Source organism: Lonchura striata, chromosome 8 (genome assembly GCF_050655825.1).
Source record: "Lonchura striata isolate lonStrDom1 chromosome 8, ASM5065582v1, whole genome shotgun sequence".
Taxonomy (NCBI): domain Eukaryota; kingdom Metazoa; phylum Chordata; class Aves; order Passeriformes; family Estrildidae; genus Lonchura; species Lonchura striata.
The window spans coordinates 14,866,323-14,888,321 of NC_140710.1; the positions used below are offsets into that span (position 1 = coordinate 14,866,323).

Consider the following 21,999-nt stretch of genomic DNA (forward strand, 5'->3'; position numbering starts at 1 on the left):
AGTCTTTTATTGCCTTTCTCCTCCTAGCTAAACTAGCAGCAGTATCTCAAGGTACTGTTTTTGGGCCAAGTGTAATTATGAAGAAATTATGTATGTAATTATGTCTAAATCTAAAGCAGGGCTTTCCACTGATGTATTTACCTTCACAGATTATATAAATTATAATCAGATTTTAATGGAATTCCTAATAGTACATTAAGACTTCCTCCATAAAATATCTAAACAGACACCAGTCTAGGTGAAATAATTCAGCCCTACAGGAAAGAAATGCAAATGGTGCTGCATAATTCTGACAAAAAATTATGCTTTTATCATAATTGAAGCTGACATGCAGTCCAGTAAGTTTCCTGTTTTTCAGTTTTAAAATACTTCACCTAAATAAAACCATGTCAAATACACTTAAGCTATGTGTACTGTTCTAGTCACATTGAGTCTGCCAGATTTTGCTTTCACAAACACAACTGTTACTGCACAGCAGACAAAACTAAGTCATCTTTTTTATTCAGTTAATGTATTCAGCCAAGTTGTACCTATTTTTGTCTTCATTATGTAGTAGTGCAAACCAGTACTGTATAAAACAAGTATAATTCATGCCAGTTTCTCTGAAACAATAGCAGTACAGTAAAGTGTTATAAGAAAGGTATAAAATCAATCAGCTCTAAATTAACTGTGAAGTAAAATCAAGGATATCAGATACATACCTCAAATAAGAACATTTGGATTACCAGTTTTTACCTCCCTGTGCTCTGAAATAGCTACAGGAATATTAGCTCTGACAGTGGTCAGTAAATGATCTCTCACCAGTACTTTATCTCCTCAATGGTTTCCAAAGCTGCTGAATAGTCAGATACATTATTATACCTTTTCACCAAGGTTTCCAGATGGCCCAGCTTCTCCAGGTAAGCCAGCTGATCCCTGTATGAAAAAAAAACCAGACTTTTACTTGCATGATGTCTATACTAGCTCATGGTCAGCAGCTCTCCAGCAACAGAGCAGGGCCCAGTTGCTCTTCCCAGAGAGCACCGGGGACAGCCAGGGCACCCAAGGAGCCCTGCATCCCAGCACCCACTGCAACAGCTCCTGCCAAGGGGAAACTGCAGCCACCGCAGCACAATACTGCCCCTCCAATGCAGATCTGCCGCTCAGCCCAACCTTGCACTGCTAAAACACAAGCATACAAATAAAGGTGATAATTGCTCTGCTAGCGCTTCAATCGGGCCGCAAATTTCACAGGGAATAAATTCAGTGGAACAAAGTAAAATGCAGTCAAAACAAAAATTATATTGAATCAGGTGTTGTTCAGAATTTTCCCTTCAAGAGTAGTAGCCCCAAATGCCTTTGAAGTCAGAGGATCAGAGCTTTTCAGACATTCAGAAATGAAATAATTATCCCCTGAGGTTCCCTCACAAACTTCCGCTGGATAGAACAAGTACAACCATATGAGATGGGAAACAGAAGAGGAAGTACTTTTAAAACCCTTATTCCCAGTGCTTATAATACCTACTTTATTACGAAAGCTAAAATAAAAAGAAATTATAGCTCAAGGCTCTAATTGAGAAAAATATGACACAATGAGCTTGAGGAAAAAGCACTAAGTGCCCAGAGTACATTGCACGACTGCCTGTGGAACATGGCAGAAATGTGATAGCTCCCAGTAGTGATATAACACACTGTCTCTGTAACACTTTAAAAAGGGAAAAAAAGAAAGTTTTGGCAATTCACACATTGGCATTGCCATCTTTACGTGTGCAGGAAGGAACTAGCATTAGTAGCCCTACGCTGGCATTGAAGTGCAATTTAAAAAAAAAAAAAAGGCATTACTTTGAAATAATTGAAATGCAGTCTTTATCTGTACAATCTGAATACAGTTCAGCCTCGAGTCCTTTAACAGAACAGGTGCAAAATAAGTAGAGATTTTATGATTACTTGTTCTCTTGGACTGCTAGCTATGCTGGAAATCTCACAGTTTAAACATATGGCAACGAGCCAGTGATACAGCTACTTTTGAGGTTGAGAATACTGGCACAAATTACTTTATGGAAGGAACTGAAGAGATAAGCAGGCATCTCTGTGGCTGCTGGACTGATATATTATGTGTGGGAACTTGTGTATTATGTGTCAGAACCGAGATGTCTCTTGCCTTGGCAGCAGCCAAAGATGGGTCCTGGTGATACTGGCACTGAGGCTATGGCCCAGACGTCACTGGCAGCAATGAGGGACTTTTGTGATGAATTCTGAGAGGGAGAGCTCCCAGCCAGAGCCAACAGTAGGCCACAGTAGCAGGCAGAAATCTGTGAGACAAAGAATTACCCTGTACTCTTGCTTATCAAGGTAAGAGGTGTGGAGGTACAGTTTCAAAATGCTTAAGATTAATCACTTTGATTCCCTTGTTCCAGAAAGAACAGAAGACATAATTAGAGCCAAGGTGAAACTCAGACCTATTCTCTTTGCACAGAGACACTCCTGATCTCCCAGCCAATGCCATGCTGTTTACAGGACTGAAGATGCTGATCAGAAAGATGGAGAGCTCTGCCTTGCCCCAGCAGTGAATCTTTTAATATACAGCCTCTGATCAAGTTCACTTTTCAATTCAGAAGTACTCTCTTCCCAGTTTGGTTGCTCTGGGCTGAAAGAGCAGGAATGACTAGGAAGCAGTGACTGTGAATGTGCTGCTGCATTTCCTAGCACATTAGAGCAAGCCTCTGGCACCCTCCAGAGAGAGGACAGAAGCTGGCTATTAAATAGAAAATTTCTTATACATTGGCTATTCCTCCAAAGTAGTTCAGAAAATTTATGGCAAAAGCACTAAGAAGGCTGATAAAAAGATGTAAAAGAAACTTGGCATACCTGGAATTGGGTATCTATGGAAAGGAAAACAATAGTCAAGACGACTAGAAGTGAAGCCTGTGAAATGCTAAAAGCAACAAGGACTTCAGAAGGTATGAAGGGGAAAGAAATTCATTACAGGTTAACTAAATGCTCTTCCACCCCTCTATTCAAAGCAGAGGTCAAGTATCTGAGACTGAGAAAATGCTAGGGCTGGTATGCACACCAACAAGAGAGCCAAAAACTTACTTAAGAATAGAATCTTCAATTTTCAAACCATTAGTAGCATTCAGTGAAAAGAGAGTATAGAGAGCAAAACATCTTGTTCTGTCAACATATTAGTCATAAAGTGGTGTTTTCCCTACATCATTCCTGACAGACTTTCTGTAAGATCATGTGTCTCTTAAAATCCCAGATCTGGACTGGCTTGTAATAAAGACCAGCAACTAGGACTGGGTTGAGGTTTCACCTCTCTCTCCATCTTATGTAAGAAAATGAATACAGGCCAAAGCAGATCTGTTGAATCAATGTCTTCCAGCATCCCTTCAATCCTCTGGGGAGCAGTGGTGGATTCCAAATATAAAAGTGAATGTATTAGAAAACAGAAAAGTAAAGCAAAAATCCTGAAGTGATTAAAAAAAGAAATCAGCAACTTATTAAAAAAATAGTCATCAACTTTCATTTACAAGGACTTGTATAAAAGTCTCCAGTGACAACAGCAGCATAATAACAGCATTTTAGAAACCTTCTTGACAGGAGCATTTTGTAGAAAATGAATCAGAGACCAGATCTCACAACTAACACATGCCTGAGAAGACGAAAACATCTTGCTAGGGCATATGCTCTGTGTTAGAAACTGGACTGTAGTTGAATAATTGAAAACACATTGCACACCTAATGCAAACCCAAGTATGGAGTAATCCATTGAAAAACCTGGTAGTGAGAAATGAATATACAGCTAGTTCCAAACAGTCCCATGGCAGCAGTTACCTGCCAGGTTGTACTTTAATGTGTTCTTCTGTGATAATTGAAAATTTTCCAATCCAGTGCTATTTCATTTACAGTTCAGTATTCTCAAATGTCTTTATTCAACATTCATCTAATGAGATGACATAATACATTTAAAATGCTATCTTGTCACAATAACATTTTTCTGTTAATTTTGTCTGTTGAGAAAGTTAGTTGGTAATCAACCAGAGGTGATAATCTGAGTGAAAATTCTGTGATTTGCTATGCCAAATGGAGAAAGTGAATAAGAGCAGAGATGCACCATATTTGTACCTTGCAGCTGATATTTCACTCAATTCTTTGAAGGATTCAAAAATTCAACTACCTGAATATTTGAAAGGCAAAATGTACTGACACCAATCACCTACTCAAGAGCAGTTTTAAGAAATAAATAAATTGATTAAATTTTGCTTCCAGTGTAAATCAGGTTAATTCTGTTGATAGCACTTCTAGAGGAATGCTTGCATTTAAGGGAAGCTGCCTGACCAAGTGGGGGTAGGATGTGCTCACTGACAAAACCCTGGGAGCTGAACTGCAGATACCACGAACCCTGAAAAACAGCTGAAACCAAATGATAACTACTAGCAAAAAATCCTTCAAGAAAATGAGCAACAGCTTGACAAAGCAAACTTCTAGCTACTGTAACCTCTTTCTCCATTGGTCTCAGCAGGAATTATGGCACATCAGGTCATGTAGGGTAGAAACAAGAAGCACAACCTAAGACACAGAAGTACCTTTATTACCATTCACTGTTAAGTGCTTCACAGAACCCACAATAATCTCTATCCAACTGCCTTCTGAAAGCAGCTGAAGCAGCTCCTTCTTTGGAAGCCCTTGGCAATGTCCCATGCATTCACCAGACTTTGAAAAAAAAAAAAAAGGCTTTCCTCAACTGACTTATCTTTTGGTCTATGGTTTAAAATTCTCTTTTGTATATCCCTAAAGCCCAGACTTTTCAGGCTAATTCAAACAACTCCTTCTGTTGAGCATCCTGAACGCATCAGTTAAAGTTCACATAATCTTTTCTTCAAGCAAAAGGAATTGCAGTTTCTATTCTCCCTGAATGATGCCTCCCTGGTGCCTAATCCAGCTAATTTTTACCTCTCTGAACGATGTGGTAATTGCTTTATGGTAATTCTTCCCAAAGGCATCTCAGCTACAAGGCACATGGCCTGCCTGCAGTATTTTATTGCCATTCAGAGACTCCTGCACACTGACCATTTGCAGCCTGCTCTGGAGCTGCCATCAACAGCCTGAACATCACTGGTTTTCCTTTTCTGCATTGTATAGTTTTTTTTTTCATGGCAAAGCACTTTTTATTTCAGCTCTGTTTCCTTTTGTTGTTTCAAAAACTATGTGCAACCAGAGAAATTTGCTGACATGTAATTTCTGAAGATTATTTTTCCAGGATTTGTGTTCATGAACTCTGCCTTTTGAAACCAGTTGCACATAGTACATCTGACAGTTCAACCCTTCTACTCTGTCTCAAATTGTGTATAAATGTCAAGGATTTCTAATTCAGAAGTGTACAGGTTGAATTTCTTTAACAGAGTTGGCATGGAAAAATAGCAATTAACTTGCACTTAGTCATTCAAAGTGGTGCAGCCTGGGTAAAGACTAGCATTATCAAACTAAAATAATCCTGGAAAACAATTGTTTCAAACACAGATGAATTCTGAATAATTCAATAAATTATTTTTTTAAATCATTCCTGACATTTTAACAAATATATCATTTGTATGAGATGCTTGAAGTTAGTTTCAAATATTTGCTGTCCATCACTGAACAGCATCTTAGCTAAGCAGAAAAAAAATCCAGTTGCACATATCAGCAAAGTCAGATTTTCCTCCCCCAAAATGTAAGGGGAATTTTCTCAGTAGCTGAAGGGGTTGTTTCTTTTGGCATGGCTTCCAAAAGATTTTGTCTCATCAGCAGTGTACATTTGCTCTGTCTGCTGTTCCCTTGTTTCTCACTATCTTAAACAATGCCTCTTCAATTGGACCTGTTGGTCCTGCAGTTAACCAAATATCCTGCAGCAAGGAACAGCTGCTGGATTCTACCACAGCTCTGCTGAACCAAGCAGTCCCACCTCAATCTGCCTCCCTTCATCTTTAAACAAACACAGCATATGCTGCAGCCAGAAAAACAATTTTTGTTGTAGTACTTGGTTAAGGAATAGTGTCTGAAGTCTGACTTTAAGCACAGTCCTGATTTACTCTTAAATGTGTGTCATTTATGCTTACGAGCACAGCGAACATTTTATAAATTTAGTCTACTCTGTTTCCACAGTGGACAAGCATCCAGAAATATTTTGGCAGAAGTGTGCTCTGAAGAATCAGCAGCTTCATGTGACCTAAGAAATGTTGGATGCTGTGGCTTCTAGCCTATTGACAGAGCTGTATTTCAGCACATGCTCCACCTTACTAGGCTGAAAAATCAAGTGTTATAATCCGATCTCCTGCTGTTGAAATTTCCCTGCTTGTGCAGAGTTGCCATCTGTACTCTTCAAAGCAGGTATTAAGCAGAACTTAGGAAAGCTGCTACAGAAAAGGAATAATTATTTTGGCACCTCAAACAGCAGTGGCAGACGTTTTAGTCAATGACAGGAGATGGATGATACCAGGGGAAGTAAGCAAATTGAAAGAAGCAGAAGAAAAATATTAGTACAACCCTTTGGTATCAATAACAGACAGGCACATGTGGTCATGGCATAATTTTCAATGAATTCAGCATTTAGAGGATTTATTATTGCAAAATTTCTTCTTTGGACAGATTATTCAGAAAATGCACTAGATGTGCCCCTCCCTACCTTTTGTTTGACTCCATCTCAAAGTCTGTCCCAGTGGTTGGTAGCACTTGTACTTTGCTCTTGTACTTTGTTTTTCAAACTTTTTCTGTTTTTCGAAGGTTTTGTTTGTTTTACGTGCGGCATGTTTGATTCCAGAGATGTCCTCATGCCACCAGAGCCAATACTGAATAGCAGGGAGTGGATTTATCTGTGAATTAAGAAATCCATACTCCATGTGCACACCAAGGGAAAGAGAAATTATTTGTTACAAACAGAAGCTGCTTAGAAGCTGGAAGCAAAGTGTGTGTCCAAAGCATACAGAAGTGAATATTTTGCATCAGGACTCATGTCTGTAAAAACATTTTATGCATATGAGAAAAACCATCATCTTCCTGTTAGTACTTTTCAATTTTTTTTGGAAAAGCTTAACTGTTACAGATTGCAGTGGTGAATAAGGTGAAAGAAAGGGGTTTTGAAAGGTCTAAGAGTTGAGTGTGCTTGTGTCTCCTCTTGGTGTTTCACCACTGGCCTCAATGACAACAAAATATATATTATGCCCCTAAAGATCATGTAGTGGGCATTGGTCCTCTGCTGCCAGATACAACAGATCAAGGGCCTATGAAGGTCATTTGATTATTTACATGTACATAAATCAGAAGATATTCTACAATCCACAGGTAAAAATAAGAAATATTAATCAATAACTTTGAAACTATTTCGGTTTTCAGGTATCGTGTGCCATCCTGAATCACACATAAATTCTCCAAATATCACATGTGGGAAATGGTAAGTAATGATTAGCCATAATTATCTTTCTTTACAACATTATAACAGGGCTGCAACATCCCCTTGTTTGGCATAGAAAATATTTTTTAATTCTTCCAGCTTGACCCTAACCATAGTCAGGTAGCTGTTATGATGATTTTATTTAACATTACAGCAATGTATCATCATTGATTATGTTTGAGCTAATAATTACTACATAGAATGGAGCTCTTTTAGTGGTGAAAGACATTATGTTCATACAAAATATCTGAGTTGTGGAAAATCTGTTCAGTGAATTCAAGCTCATTGTGGAGCAAAAAAAATTCTATGTCAAATCCAGAAAGTTAAGGTTCAGTAACTAGCTTCTGTGAATGTTTCACGTACTAGTATTGTTGTAATGATTTAAGATTGAGCCTGTATTTGTCTTCTGTTGAGGTTTTTGGTGCATGTAACACTGTACAATATAGTAAACGCTATCAGTTTTCCCTAACATGCTACAGGCTGAAAAACAGAATTCACATGCAAAAAAAGCCACCCTTAGAGATACACTGGATGACTTTCAAGGGGACCTCATGGCACTGTTGGTTCCTGTGTAAGCAGAAACTTTGAACAGACTGAGGTTGCAGCTTCTCAGTCCCCTTCCCCAGAGCACAACCTCCTGAGTGCACAGTGGAGCTGGACCTGACCAAGAGGAGTTTGTAACATTTCTGCAGTAACCAAGCATTTGATGAGGTGGCTCAGGTGCATCTGCTCGGTATTTTGCAGACAATGGGGAGCTACCTCTGACCTCCAGCTAAGGTGAACAGAGTTTATGTGAGCAGTACAGCACTAAGCCCAAATCAGGGTGTGGTATGTCTGCTCAGCACAGGTTAACTCTAGAAAGAAAATCAATTTAATTGTGTTTTCCACAGTATTTGGGTAACTCAAGCACGGGCCAACATGTTCACATCCGCTCATAAATGCCAGACAAAAGTTAAAAATACAGAAGGGCAGGGGATGAAGTTACGTAGAGGGAATTCCAAAGTTGTATGTTTCAGGGAAAACTAACAACTAAAAAAGCACCTGCAGTGGAAGATCTGAGAGAGATAAGGTCTTTAAAATATTAAGGATAGGATAGGATTTTACCACTGTAAAAGGCAGCACATCTATGCAAGAAGTAGGCTTGTAAGAGGCAATGTTTCCTTCCTCAGTATTCTTAGCAGTTTGGACAGTAGTCATAGATGTTTGGATGAATTGGAAACAGACTACAGGGGAGTTAGACTGTGACTTAAATTATCTCAAAAACAAAACAGGCTGACTGAATTGGGACGGTTAAGCCTGAAAAGAAAGAATGAAAGAGGCACAGAATAACAACCACCATATGTAAAATGCTGTTTCCAGCAGAAAGGAATCACGTTACACCAGTGAAAGAATTTTTTAAAAAATAGAGAAGCCCTGGTCTTGGAACTTTTTAATAACTGGTTAGACAAATATTTGTCAGAAATTATGCAAAGATAATAGATCCTGCCTAGACAGAAGAGGATGGACTACGTGTTACCACAAGGTCACCTTGAGCTCTGTGATTTTATGGAGCATGGACAGAACAAGCCTGCAAAATACATCTCAGGCTAAATGCAGCCTGTCAAATGATGTACTGGAAAAGGATCATTTATTCACTCACATGAACGTGCCTTGGAAAATCCCTACAACCACCTGCACGATTCACACAACATAGTGGGAGAAAAGAAGAATTAATTTTGGAAAATGCTTAAAATGGGGAATTTCTTTAAATGGTATGAATCTTAAAGATTTCAAAGGTATAACTGACATACTATAGCTTCAAATACAGGCAAACTTCATCAGACAATGTCTGCAATCAATTATTCATTCACACTCAAATAAAACAGAATTAAAAAATAAACCAGAAAGAATTCAAGCTTACTGCTTCACCAGTTTTTCCAAGGTTTCCTTGGTCTCCTTGTTCTCCCTGTTAAATGTAAAAAACAGATGATCTAGTTCACTAGAAAAGTAATTTCTTTCATATGTGTATATTAAAGTCCTCTGTTTTCCTAGGGGCCTCTTTATTTTCTAAATTACATCTGCCAATTAAAACTTTAAAAGCTAAAATTAAGTAACCAAAACAAATTTTGTCAGTGGCTACTTTTGATTTGGTAAAATGATGTCCTAATGTATTCAGAATTTGCCTGCAAAAATCAAAACTATCAATTAAGTGCTCATAAAACACATTAGGTTAGCAAACACTATAAATTAATTATTTATTTTTATTTAAATATTTCAGCAAATTACCTTCACTATTTCACTACTGCTTCAAAGGTAGATATTGCTTGTGCACTTTATTGATTACTGTAATTTTATTATGAAATATTAGGAAAATTGACATTTGAATGACATTTTAACAAACTTATCACCCTTCCCCAAAAACCATCATTAAGTATTAATAAATTCTGTTCTCCAAAATTACACTGTTGCATAAGTGGAACTTTTTGCTGTGTGTTTCGCAGGTGGAAGCTGGGTGTATAACCACTATTGATTTTCTGGCTGGGACAATAATCTCAGTTATCTAATAACTGATGAACAGTTATTTGCATACTGTTTACACAGATTGCAGATCAGCACTGGGAAATTCTGCTGCCAGGAGCTCCTATTTTGAGCTGCAGCACTTCATCTCATCCCCATTCATACTTCCAAAATCCTGCCAATGTAGGAACTGCCCTGAGTCCCTTGCTGCCCCCTGGTCCAGGCATCCTCACATTCCCAGGGTGTTTGATTTCATTGTAGCAGGTGCAGTCTTTGCTCACACATCCTTGTTTCCTAGAGCTGCACAATTTTCTCCTTTTTCAAAATGGGATCTTGCAAGAAAGCAGAATCATCAGTATGATACACATTTATATTCTTTGGAAGCATGTGTGCTCATATGCTTTCACTAATATGTCACTGTAAATAGTTGTGTATAACTCTGTCCCAAATACATTATATTTCGTAGTAAAACCATCACTTACCTTTAAACCTTCTGGTCCAGGATCACCTACATAACCTTTCTGTCCTGGCTTTCCCTAAAATAAGGATTAGAATAAAATATTGTAAATATTTTATTTCAAAAAGGTAATTTCATCCCAGTTTATCTATTTATCAAAATACATGCACTAAAATGTACAGTTTAGTAATATTTAATACAAAAAAATTAAGCAAGTGTATTTGGAAATATGTATCTGAAAATACACTGTTGAATATTCCATCAAATTCTGGAACAGTAAGCAAAATTTGTAATAAGTCTTACAGCAGTTCACACTGAGGAAAAACTGTCACAATCCAAGACTGAAACACATTTCCATTTCATTGTGCAAAAAATGTATTAGGGAGACAAAAGAAAAAAAAAAAAGGCAAGGCAATGTTCTCTCCTGGTTAATTCTAGCAGAAAAGGGACTCAACATTAATAAATTTTGATGCTGAGACTTCAGGGACCGGTGTCACAACTGTTCTTCCTCAACCAGACAAAATCAGCTCAAAGACCCTCTCCTCCTTATTCAGAAAATTGATGATTTTGAGCCTCATTTCTCTCTGCTAGCATTTTGCTGCTGACAGATCTTGTTGCTGTGACACTGTGGTAATAACCCTGTTAGCCAGGAGAAATACAGCAACATCAGAGCAGGAGGCCACAAAGGGACAGGATCTTTGAAGCACTTTACAACGTGCATCCCTCCCTCTGTCATCACTGCCACAGGCTCACAAAGGCACACAGACCCGAAAGCTTTCTCCCTTAGTTTTCAATTTGATGTTTACAATGTAATTATATCTCCCTTTTAAGAAATATCTTTCCCTCCCAGTATACTTTACTTCCTCTAGAACATAAAACATGGCCTAACCATTTGTCTATCTGGACAGCACTACCCTGCCCAGACAAACTTTCCCCATCTGCTCTGAGGAAAAGGCCCTGGTCCAACAGAGGTCCAGGGGACTGGACCTGGCTCTTGAGCAAGTTGCTGATGAGATCGCTGGAGGCTGACAACTGGAGAAAGAAAATTAATTCAACATTTTAATGATTCCATTTCAAAACCATGCAGATTTGTCCTAAAAAGAAATTATCAGCTGCTGTTCCAGCAAACTGAATAATTGGAATCACCAGAGTCCATAGTAAGAATTTTCCATTCCACATAAGCTGAGAAAAGAGCAACTAAAGCAACAGATAATAAAACATTTCTTAAAAAGAGATGGCATTTTTTCACTTGGCTCTTTTGCTTCAGCTGCTCTGCTCCTGTCTTTCAGAATATGTGTATGTTAGTTTCTGAGCATCTGAGAAATTCTCAATATAGCTTAAAATTTTATGAAATTGTCTTAGCAGATTCCATTAACTTCTTGTATTAATCCCTTTCTATTACTCTCATTCTCTTGGCCTACTTGAGTAATTGCATTCTGCCCAACAAGTTGCAACAAATAAAATCACTTTAAGAACATATTTTTGTTTTTGCCAATGGACTAATATATGGTAAAGCCAAGAATGCAGGGAGAAAAGACCATGAAGAGAAGTTCTGAGAGAACCAGATAAAGCAAGTCATGTCTTTCCACAAGGCTTAACAAAGAACAAGTGATGGGCTTCTGCAGGTCACTACATACTGTTTGACTACATTGTTGTAAAGAAACTTAAGGTCTTTCTATGCAGCAAGACGGTAACATAAAAATGTTTTAGGTTAAATTCATCAAAAGAAACTAGTGGCCCATATTAACTACCTTGATAAGTTTAAGCCTTATGAGAGCTGAACTGGAGTTACAGCTCGTAAAGGTTTCTTGGCTGTCATTCCTCGCCTATGCACTAGCTGCAAAGGACATAGAACAGATGGAAGTTGATCAGACAATGGAACAAGTGGATTTAACTGGAAAAGCAATCTGAAACACATGGATTTGGCTTTAAACAGAAATACAATACATTTACACATGGGGGAAAAGCTACTGACAAAAGGCTAAAGTAGGGATGGCTGCTTTTCTACTTGCAAACCCCTGAGAAAATTACTCTTCCAGGGCAGGGTAATCCCAAAGGAAATGTTTGTTTCCTAAAATATTAACTGCAAGTTCTACCCTTTTCTTTCAGGAAACAGCAGCCAACTGCGCTTCCTTTCACCTCACAACTGGTAGGTACAGGTGTGTACATATTAATATAAACATCTCTCACTATCACTTCTATTTCAATCCCTCCATAGGCTTCCTACATTCCTTCAACCCACAGGGAGGCACTTCCAAAAAAGACAGCACTGGGGGTGTGGGGCAGACTTGAGAACATTTTACACTATCATCAGGAGAAATTGTTAATCTTGTGACTATATAAATTCCAGCTTCAGTTTAACACATCTACCTCATAAAGGAATCGACTTGCAACAGTTCCTTTTTACTTTCTGGTTTGAAACAATCTCCACTCTTTTAAAGGCATTTTATTCTCCAGTAATGAAGACCCAAAATAAAAGAAAAAAAAAATAAAAAAAAATTAAAAAGAACCAATGCTTGCAATGACTGAGCTGAGCTACAGTGACAGAGTGTTAATATTTGGATAGCCATTGAGAAGAGAGGGTTAAGTGGGTGGACACTGAATAAACAGTCACATCTTTAGTATGGCAACTCCTGTATTTTCACAGGACAAATAAGCAAGCACCAAAAAAGTCAGGGGTTTTTTTATGTAGAAGGATTAATTTAAGAGCATGTAAGTATTTGACTTTGGAATAGAATGGGTGGGAAGGTTTGGAAAGGAATTAATGAAACATCAAATGATGCTATTAGATTCAGTTCAAAGACGTCTTCCAAAGCTGACACAGACTGAGGTCTTTGTAACTGAGATATATCCTGAGTAAACAGGGAAACATCCTCAGTTTTGTCTCTAGTTGCTTTAGACACCTGGAAATTTATTTTTGAGCTGGGACTAAGAACCCTTGTGCAGGTTCATATTCACTTCTGTTCCAGCAGAAGATGATCTATTTTGATGGCAGCATTGGTCAGGTGGGTCCAGGGGCTTTTGGTCTCTTTCATGTTTTTAAAAGCAAATGGTAGAAACAAGGGCAGGTGAGGGAGGAGGAAGAAAAATGAGGTGAAATTTTATGGCTACCAGCTTGCTACATGCCCAAACCTGAACTAGGGCTTGGATACTTTGATCTGAAATTGTAAAAGAGATGAGGACTCCAGAAGCACTAGAAATCTGCTCTAATATTGTTTCATAAGAATAATGAAAGGTTTACAATACATCACCTACAAGGATACTTCAGACAAGCCCCAGAAAATTAAGGTAAAAGTGGCTGAAAAGAGGACTAACCTATTCAACCATGCCCACAAAAAAAAGTCTGTGGGGCAGGAAGCAAGGCTGTAGTGAGAAAAACACAAGGCTTTCAGATAGAACAGCTAGACATTAGAAAAAAGGACTGTAAACAGGCAAACAACTGAAGCAAATTGATGAGGAGAATGAAGAATTCCCACTCCTGGAGGCTGCAAAACACAAGTTGAACACATCTGTCAGCTAAAGACAGAGCTGGCAGCTGATGGTGCCTTGGGGCCATGCGTGGCCAGACCACTTCTGCAGGTCCCTGCTCTGCCCCCATGGCTATTTAATTAGTGCAGTGACAGCACAGTTGGGGTAGTGCTTCCTTTCAGATATAACATCCACTTCTTAAAACTCCTTTCATGGAAAATGGAAACAAAAGCAATGTGTATCAAATGAGCATCAAATTGCAGTCAGGGAAGCACAATTTAAAAAGACAGATGTGTTCAGCAGCTTACTGACTCAGTCCTGCTGCACTACTGAGGTTTCAGTCCTGGTTGTGACTCCCACCCACACAAGCACAGTGTGTGTCACACGTGGGAGGGAAGCACCAAGGACAAGCAGAGGTGGAAGCAGAGTGCAGAGCAGCAGCACAAACAAGTTGGCCTGGAGCTGTAAAACAGCTGGAGTCAAGAGCAGCCATAGAATCCAGGCAAGAGCCTCTGGGCCCCTGGACAAGAAGGAAAAACAGGCAGAGCTGTCCATCAAGCAAAATTCCCTTTTCCCCATCTCTCATTTCAGGAGGGGATGTTGGCCAGTGAGCTACTAAATAATGTCTAGAGCCAGCAGCCCTGGGGCTCCCTTCAGATGCACATACTCTACTCTCAACAACTTGTGAGAGAAAAACCAGAGAGCCATAAGACATGCCAATGGTGTGCACATTTCCCACTGAGAGAAATAAAAACCTAAATAATTTAGGTCAAATTGACCCAAAATAGATTAAAAATATTTCAGTTTGCTAGGTTACACAAAAAGTTTTCTCTTGGGTCACTTTGACAGCAGCTGATGGCAGCCTGTGCGTGCCCAGTGATGTGAAGGATGGGAAGGTAGGTGTCCCATTGCACCCACTGCAGCTTCTTCTTTTCCAATTGCCACAGCACAACATGGGAGTTGCTATCCAGCCATGAAGCCCTGCCCAAGGAGGAGACTCAAAGGACGATGCAGCCAAAATAAAAATTTCCATGAGGCTCTCGGCAGAAGCTCAGACAGATTAAACTCAATATTGAAATAAAGTTAGAGAATGTTTTGAAATTCTGTTTAATTTTTTGCATGTTTTCCTCAGTTGAAAAACAAAGAGACTTCTGTGGGAAGGTTTCGTGTTTGGTCTTTTGCCTTTTTTTGTTTTGGTATGGGTTTGTTTGTCTTAACACCTAATCTATGTGGCAAATAAATATTTTAATATAATTTTTAACAGAAAGCAAATTCCCAGCTTTGACTAGCTACTGAACAGGAAAAAGGACATAGGCATATATCCATTCTAAAAGCAGAAAACAGTGGAAAAGACTCAAACTCATGCAAGAAATGGGAAGTCATCCAGAATGAAAGCCAAGTCAGTGATTACCACACATAATCAAATCATGTAAAGGCAGACAATCAAATTCCATTCAATAAACTTAGAAATGCTTCTGTAATTCCTAGAGCAGGTTAGTATCCATTTTAGCCTAGAAATTTTCTAAAAATAAGCTCCAAGTTTACTGAAATACTCTTAGACAATAGTATATTTTTATAACTAACAAAAAATTGGATGGTAGTTTTAAACTGCTATCTTTTAAAACATGTCAGCATAAACAGCATTGTGACCTTCCAGCTGTATTGTTTTCAGTAACTATCTGCCAGGTCTCTGGTAGATTCTTAAAGCATACATCCTTTATATTTCTCCCTGTGAGCTGAGTAAGTTCTTCCCCAGTTGAAATATTTTGATATATCAGCTGGTTCAGTCCCTAGGAGGTGCATGGCAGTTTCATCTCTCTCAGAGGAACACTATATTTTGTGCACTATAGCAGTAATTTCCTTTCAAACCCTTTGTATGGAAAATAATTTCCCCTCCCAGCTCTGCTTTGAGCACGTTCTGAGGAAAAACACACATTCAATCAGGAGATGCCATTTTATCACAATCACTCCTCACAGCAAACTCCCATCTCAAAGCAGTATCCCTACTGAAAAACAGCCTGCCCTACCAAAATTCCTCATACTTACTCTTGGGCCGACTCCTCCAATAGGTCCCGCTGGTCCGACTTCTCCCTAAAAGAAATCAGGACTTCAATGATCTTGATGACAAGACTAGTTTTAAAAAAGATAGTCTGCAGATAACTGTTTGTATTTATTACATCATCCTAAATTTCATGTGTGTTTATCTGAGTCCAAATCTGATAGAAACACCTGGAAACAGACTATTTAGCCACTGTTAGCTTTCACTCAGTATCTGCCACAGAAGCCCATCAATTAGCTACTTAGAAGTCTAGAGAGCTATCTTCAGAATCACCAACTCAATTATTTTTAATGCTATTTTTAGCATATAAGATATAAGCTTTAGTTTTTATGATGATGAATTAAGAACACTTGATGAATCTATAAGTTGAGGAACTGCCTTTCTCTCCTTTTGGTTAATAGGGCTCTAAGTGTTTACTTAAGAGTATCTAGGACACTGTAATTAAATTGGTATATGCTTTCTATTTCCATACAGCTAACCCCCTTTCCTCCCATCTCCCCAGTTTAACTAAAATAAGCACATACAGCTATGGACATATATCATCTGAGATTCCACTGAAATTAAAATAAACCACATAATGGATGCATATCCCCATCAGGCTGCTAAAAATTTTCAAAACACTTGCCAAAATGCAAAAGAAGCTTCAAATTTTGCTTGACAACACCATACACATCTAACCATTGTTGTCTAACTCTCTTAACCCCTCACAACTTTGAAACACAATCTCTTAATTGGATCATTTTTTCATCTTACCTCAACTCCTTTGGGGCCCTGTGGCCCTGGAGGCCCTCGGTCACCCAGAGCTCCCTAAACATCCAAACAAACACAGGGAGAATTTACATTAACTGACAGTCATGTTGGTCAAGTTTCTCTTCCTCTTACAAACCTGGACTAAAATCCAAAACTGAGGTAGCAGACCTGATTTCTTACCACTGTTCATAGTATTTCCCATAGAAAGCCAGGCAAAGATGCTGAAAACCAAGCATCATAAAAACTTCTACATAGATTTTGCTGAAGCATTATTCTTTTTATGTTGTGAGAAGGAAATAAAATATTTGAACACGATAGAACAACTTCTCTCTTTTGGAAGAGGTAAAGCACACTACCTTAGTAAGATTAAAGCATCATCAGTGTGCAGACCTTGTATTAGGGCAGTCTTTAGAATAACATGTGTAGACAACATTGTGATGGAAAGAAACTACAGAGTGAAGTTAGACCACTAGCTTGTCCAAAACTACTTGTGGTTTTCAGCCCTTACTTTTCCACTAGGATTGTAAATCAGCTCTGCAGAGATAAAGCACCTTAACCTCTGCCAGGAGTTTTCATGGCAGCTCACACCAATGTTTTCAAAACTTTGTTGATAAGACTTTGCAGCTAGCAGTGTATCAAAAGCCTGAGGCACCCCAATTGCAATGGGATAATTGGGAAAAACACTTGACCTGGCATAGAACAGCAAAAAAAAAAAAGTGCAAACATATTAATGTTCTGGGAAACCTAAGTGTAATATTATCAGATAAAGCAACAAAACAAAGAAGTTGCCGTTTAGGAGAGATATGATTATCCTCTGAGGAAAGCAATGATGGAAAGCCTTATTAACTTATTAATGAAGCTGAACTTATTAATGAAGCTGAAGTCTAGACATTGGTCCAGTAACAATTTACTCAGCAGGCAAAGTAAAATGGAAGACAAAAATGGAACAGGACAGCCCCTCAGTCTGGGAAGGACTGGGGTGGAGTGCTGGTTGGCATACCACCAAAGAACTGACAGCAGGGTTTTTGGCAGTAATTAAAATACTACTAGATAAGTAATTCTAAATATATCTAGTAATAACTAGATATTCTCCTATGGTTAGTAATGACATTTTCTCATTGGTGTAACTGTTGTTTTATTCTAACAGCAAAGCCCATTAGGAGATAAGGATTTCAGTGCAGTGTAACTGCACAGTGGAAAGGGCAGCAGCCCTGCTACTGTACACACCCTTCCACTGCACTGAACTGAATCCAGAAAACAACTCCAGATTGTAAACTTAATATTAATACTAAATGACATTTCCATCTCCTCCTTGGGTTTTCAGACAAAACGAGAAAATGAAGGTAGTCAATACATGTGTGCCAAAGTGTCTGGAAAAAAAATGAGAGTCAGCAAATGGGGTATCCTGTAATTTCACATCCATAACTTCCCAGAGGTGAAACTCTAAATAATCACTTTATTAAAATGTGTTACACAAACAAACATGAGTTAACAGGGGAAGGAAGCTCTTAGGTTCTTCCATGGTGCAACACACATTGCTGGGAAAACTACAGTGTAGTCAGCATATTCTGGCCATGTTTTCCTCTCACTTTTCTTGGTTAGAGAGCATAAATACTTCCAAAGAATAACATAGGGGATGAACAAAGTTATTTCAGAACTTCTTAAAATCATTCTTATTCCTTTTTATTAAATAAAAAAGCATTTTGCTATTTTTTTTAATAAGTGGTGGATCAAGATTAACACCTTCTAAAATATTGTTTCCAAGCTGAGTAATGTCCTGTAGACCAAATTACATAATAAATCCCTTGAACATTGATTTAGAAACATCAGATTTGATGATTATTTCACTAATTTGGGGAAAATTTACAATTCAGAACTTCTACTGGCAATTAGAGACAGCTGATCACACTCAATAGAGCTTAAATGTCCAAGAAGTTGAATTTATCCCACACCAACTGCTAAAAAATAAAGCTTACCCTGCTTTCTTGGCTTTTAAAATAGGTATTGCTTCTGAGGAAGCATAAACAAAAACATGAGGAAAATAGCAGCATAGTGAGAACAGTTTTCTAAAAATAAAAGCTGGAGGAAAATTTTAGTCAACTCAAGGCAGCTGGGAATCCCAAAAGCCAAACATTTCCAAAATTAAGCAGACCTTCTCCCTCAGTACTGGGAGCAGTATAAGAGTTTTTCCAGTTTGGTAATCCTTCTTTTCAAATGTAAGCCATCAGTTCTCCCTGACTAGGGCAGGCTGTTTAAGCTTCTTGTCTCTAATGCCAAATGTGCTGCAGAGCACTGAATCTGGTTCAGCTGTGTAATTTCTGTATCAAAGGAACATGGAGTCTCAAACTTTATAGTTCACCTCTTAGTAACTTTTTTCCTCTGGAATCTGTGAAAAGGCAACAAATCTGTAACATATATATTAAAAATCAACAGAATTCTAACAGAAACTCCTCTGATATCACATGCAACAAATCAATCTCACTGAAGAAACTGAGCAGCAGGGATTAGATCTGTTATGCCATTCATGTATAATCTTGGACAATTAAATCTGAACTACAGCTCAAGAATTGTTATATTTCTCTTCTAGTATTTTCCCTAGACAGAGTCTTTCATCACCACAAGGTTTTTTTTTGTTTTTTTTTTTTTGTTTTTTTTTTGTTTTTTTTTTTTTTTGTAAACACCCTGCTAACTCAGAAACACAAGAGCAACTGCCACTGCAATGGTCAGACAAACTCATTCGCATAACACTGCTTGCATTAGGCATACATGCAAATAAAAAAGGTGGACATCCTCTAGAAACACATTTTAACTTCTCCTCAATTTGCCAGATCAGATAACGAGCTCTCAGCCTTCCTAGTCAATTCATGTCTGTGTTGGTAAAAGGCTCCTGCCACGGTTCAAAGAGAAGAGATACAGAAAATATCAGCTATGGCTTCAGCAAATGGATTATTTGAGAGGTTCTTAATAATGATCACCTTTGGCATGGAGGTATTGTTACAGTCTTCCAGGTACAAATAAGACCATATCTTTAAACTATTTATTGCTTCCCATCCTATGTTTTCTTGAGTAGTCTGCTACAGAATTTCACAACTCTGTTGATAGAAAATGTTGTAATTTCCATGTCTGTTTATTAATTGACAATCTGTATGATTTGGTTTTGGACAAATGATATTGTTGGTCTTGCACAGTTCTTTTGCCTCACCACTTTCTGCCCTGTGGTTTACTTAAAGGTCACAAAAGGCCTTCATATTGGTCTAATAAACAAACTGTCTCAGAATAAAGCCATTCAAGTATTATTTCTGCATCTAGTCTCACTTGACTGAATCCTTCTAGAATAAAAATGCCCAGTAATGTACCACAGAGATAAAGGCTTCTCATGCTTTGAGCAATGGCATTAATGAGACATCTTGCCTCCTATGTTCTACGATTTCACTTAATTTCTAACTGCGATATTGTGCTTTCATTTCAAAGAGATCTGGCACTCTTTGGTCAAAGTTTATAATGGGATTTATTGTTTTAGTCCTTGCATGAATCAATCTGAAATAACTAAAGTGGAATGAATTAACAAAAAGTGCATTTTTTTTAGATAATATAAAGGTGCTCAACTTGGTTTCATATACAGATTTCATTCTGCCATACGTGTGCCTATTCACCACAGAAAATACAGGAGAAACATATGTTACTTTCTAGCTACATAGCATTTTCTCAAACTAGTTTTGCCATTACATGCTTCCACCTAGCACAGTAATTACTCTCAGAACTGTGTGGACAGCATTAAATGTTCAAATAACTTCCTCTATAAATACATGAGGCAAATTACCTGTATTCTGACAGTAGGATTATCTTCTCATAATGCCAGTGTCCATCTCTCAGAGCCTTTTCCTCAGAGATTAACACTATTTACTGTTATCTTTAATAGGTTTTCATGTCATCTTACCTTAGGACCTTCAGGGCCATTTAATCCAGGTACACCAATATCTCCTGGAAAACCCTAAAGAAATCACATAGACAAAATATTTGCAAAGTAGGAATGTTTTCAATGTACTTGTTTTGAGTCTGTTCATTCATTTAATAAACCTGAGTCACAGAAACAAGAAAAAAATTTATTCCACCATTCCAAAAAATGTCAAAATCCATTATGTTTCCTTGAAAGGAGTTGGATAAGTGACAGATTTTAGGCAGCTTTTCTTAAACTCAATTTAGCAGATGTCAGCATGGATTTAATTTCTCTCACAATAAGACTTTTTATCCGCCAAGCAATGTTTGAAATTAAACCATTGCACTGGTTTGGAGGCACAAAATTCACCACAGAACAGCCTGCACCAGGTTCTACACTTACGAATTCAACTATTCTTTTCATAAAGTTGAGAGGACAGCTGAAGCCCTTAATCTGTGGCCACATGTTCAGGACAAGATCACTGCAAGATTAAAAAAAGGTAAGAAGCTTTTCCTCCAAATCAGGAGGTGATCATAGAGGTCTGGCTGGCAATAACTGGAGGTCACTGGCATGTAGCATCATTCAGAACAGGCCTTTGAGAAATGCACCCTAGTGTAGGTCAAGCTGTTAGTAAAGAAAAAGTAAATAGCAAATAAGTAAAAGTAAATATGCTTCCTCTGTGTCAGAGGAATTCAGCTACAGCTATATTGATTTAGAAGAAATGAGAATATTTTAATAAAAAATATGGTGCCACTAACCTTTTTGCAATACCGTAATGAGTTAAATTTCATAAATATCCAGAGAGGATACATGATCTTACATTTGTAGGATAAAATAAAGCATTGGTAAATGACTCTTTAGTTAGCATACTGCTCATTCAGTCTCCTGCCAAGATTTGCTTTTTTAATAAACTTCCACATTTCATTAAATTTTGACCATCTGAAGACAGCAAGAGTGCCACTTCCTCTGAGCAAAATATTTATTACTGCATCTAAGCAAACCCATGGTCTAACACTAGGAAAAACAAGTTCCCTTCTTCATTAAGAGAAAATAATTACATATTACAATATATGCACAGTTTTTCCAATAATGGAAACAAAAAGCACATGCACAGAACAGTGTTTTAAAAATCAGATTTAGCACTTGGATGCTAATGAGTCTGAAAGAAAACCACTAAAGAGTAAAAATGGTCTGAGTTTTCAGAAGATGGGCAACACTCAACATTTATCAATACCTCACAGTGGTTTCCCTTTCTTTTGCCATAAATCAGCAATTACAAGCAGAGCTGTGCAACAATTCCAACATGCCTCTAGGTGGCACAGAGCATATTATTTACATGTGACCAAGGCCCTGAGACTCACACCTAGAACAATCCCTTGCATCACCCTTGATTTCTATACAGTTCAAAATTATAGTTTGTTTTT

At 38.0% G+C, this 21,999-nt stretch overlaps 1 protein-coding gene across 1 annotated transcript in view; it reads right to left on the reverse strand.

The window, feature by feature from the left end:
• The window catches only part of COL24A1 (collagen type XXIV alpha 1 chain), a 117,320-nt gene that overhangs the window by 43,512 nt on the left and 51,809 nt on the right, over window positions 1-21,999 (reverse strand). Inside the window, exons 20-25 of the mRNA XM_021526749.3 lie at window positions 20,576-20,629; window positions 16,642-16,695; window positions 15,876-15,920; window positions 10,387-10,440; window positions 9,309-9,353; window positions 862-915 (exon numbers count right to left, since the gene is read on the reverse strand). Coding sequence (XP_021382424.3) covers window positions 862-915; window positions 9,309-9,353; window positions 10,387-10,440; window positions 15,876-15,920; window positions 16,642-16,695; window positions 20,576-20,629 — 306 coding nt within the window. The remainder of the gene's footprint in view (window positions 1-861; window positions 916-9,308; window positions 9,354-10,386; window positions 10,441-15,875; window positions 15,921-16,641; window positions 16,696-20,575; window positions 20,630-21,999) is intronic.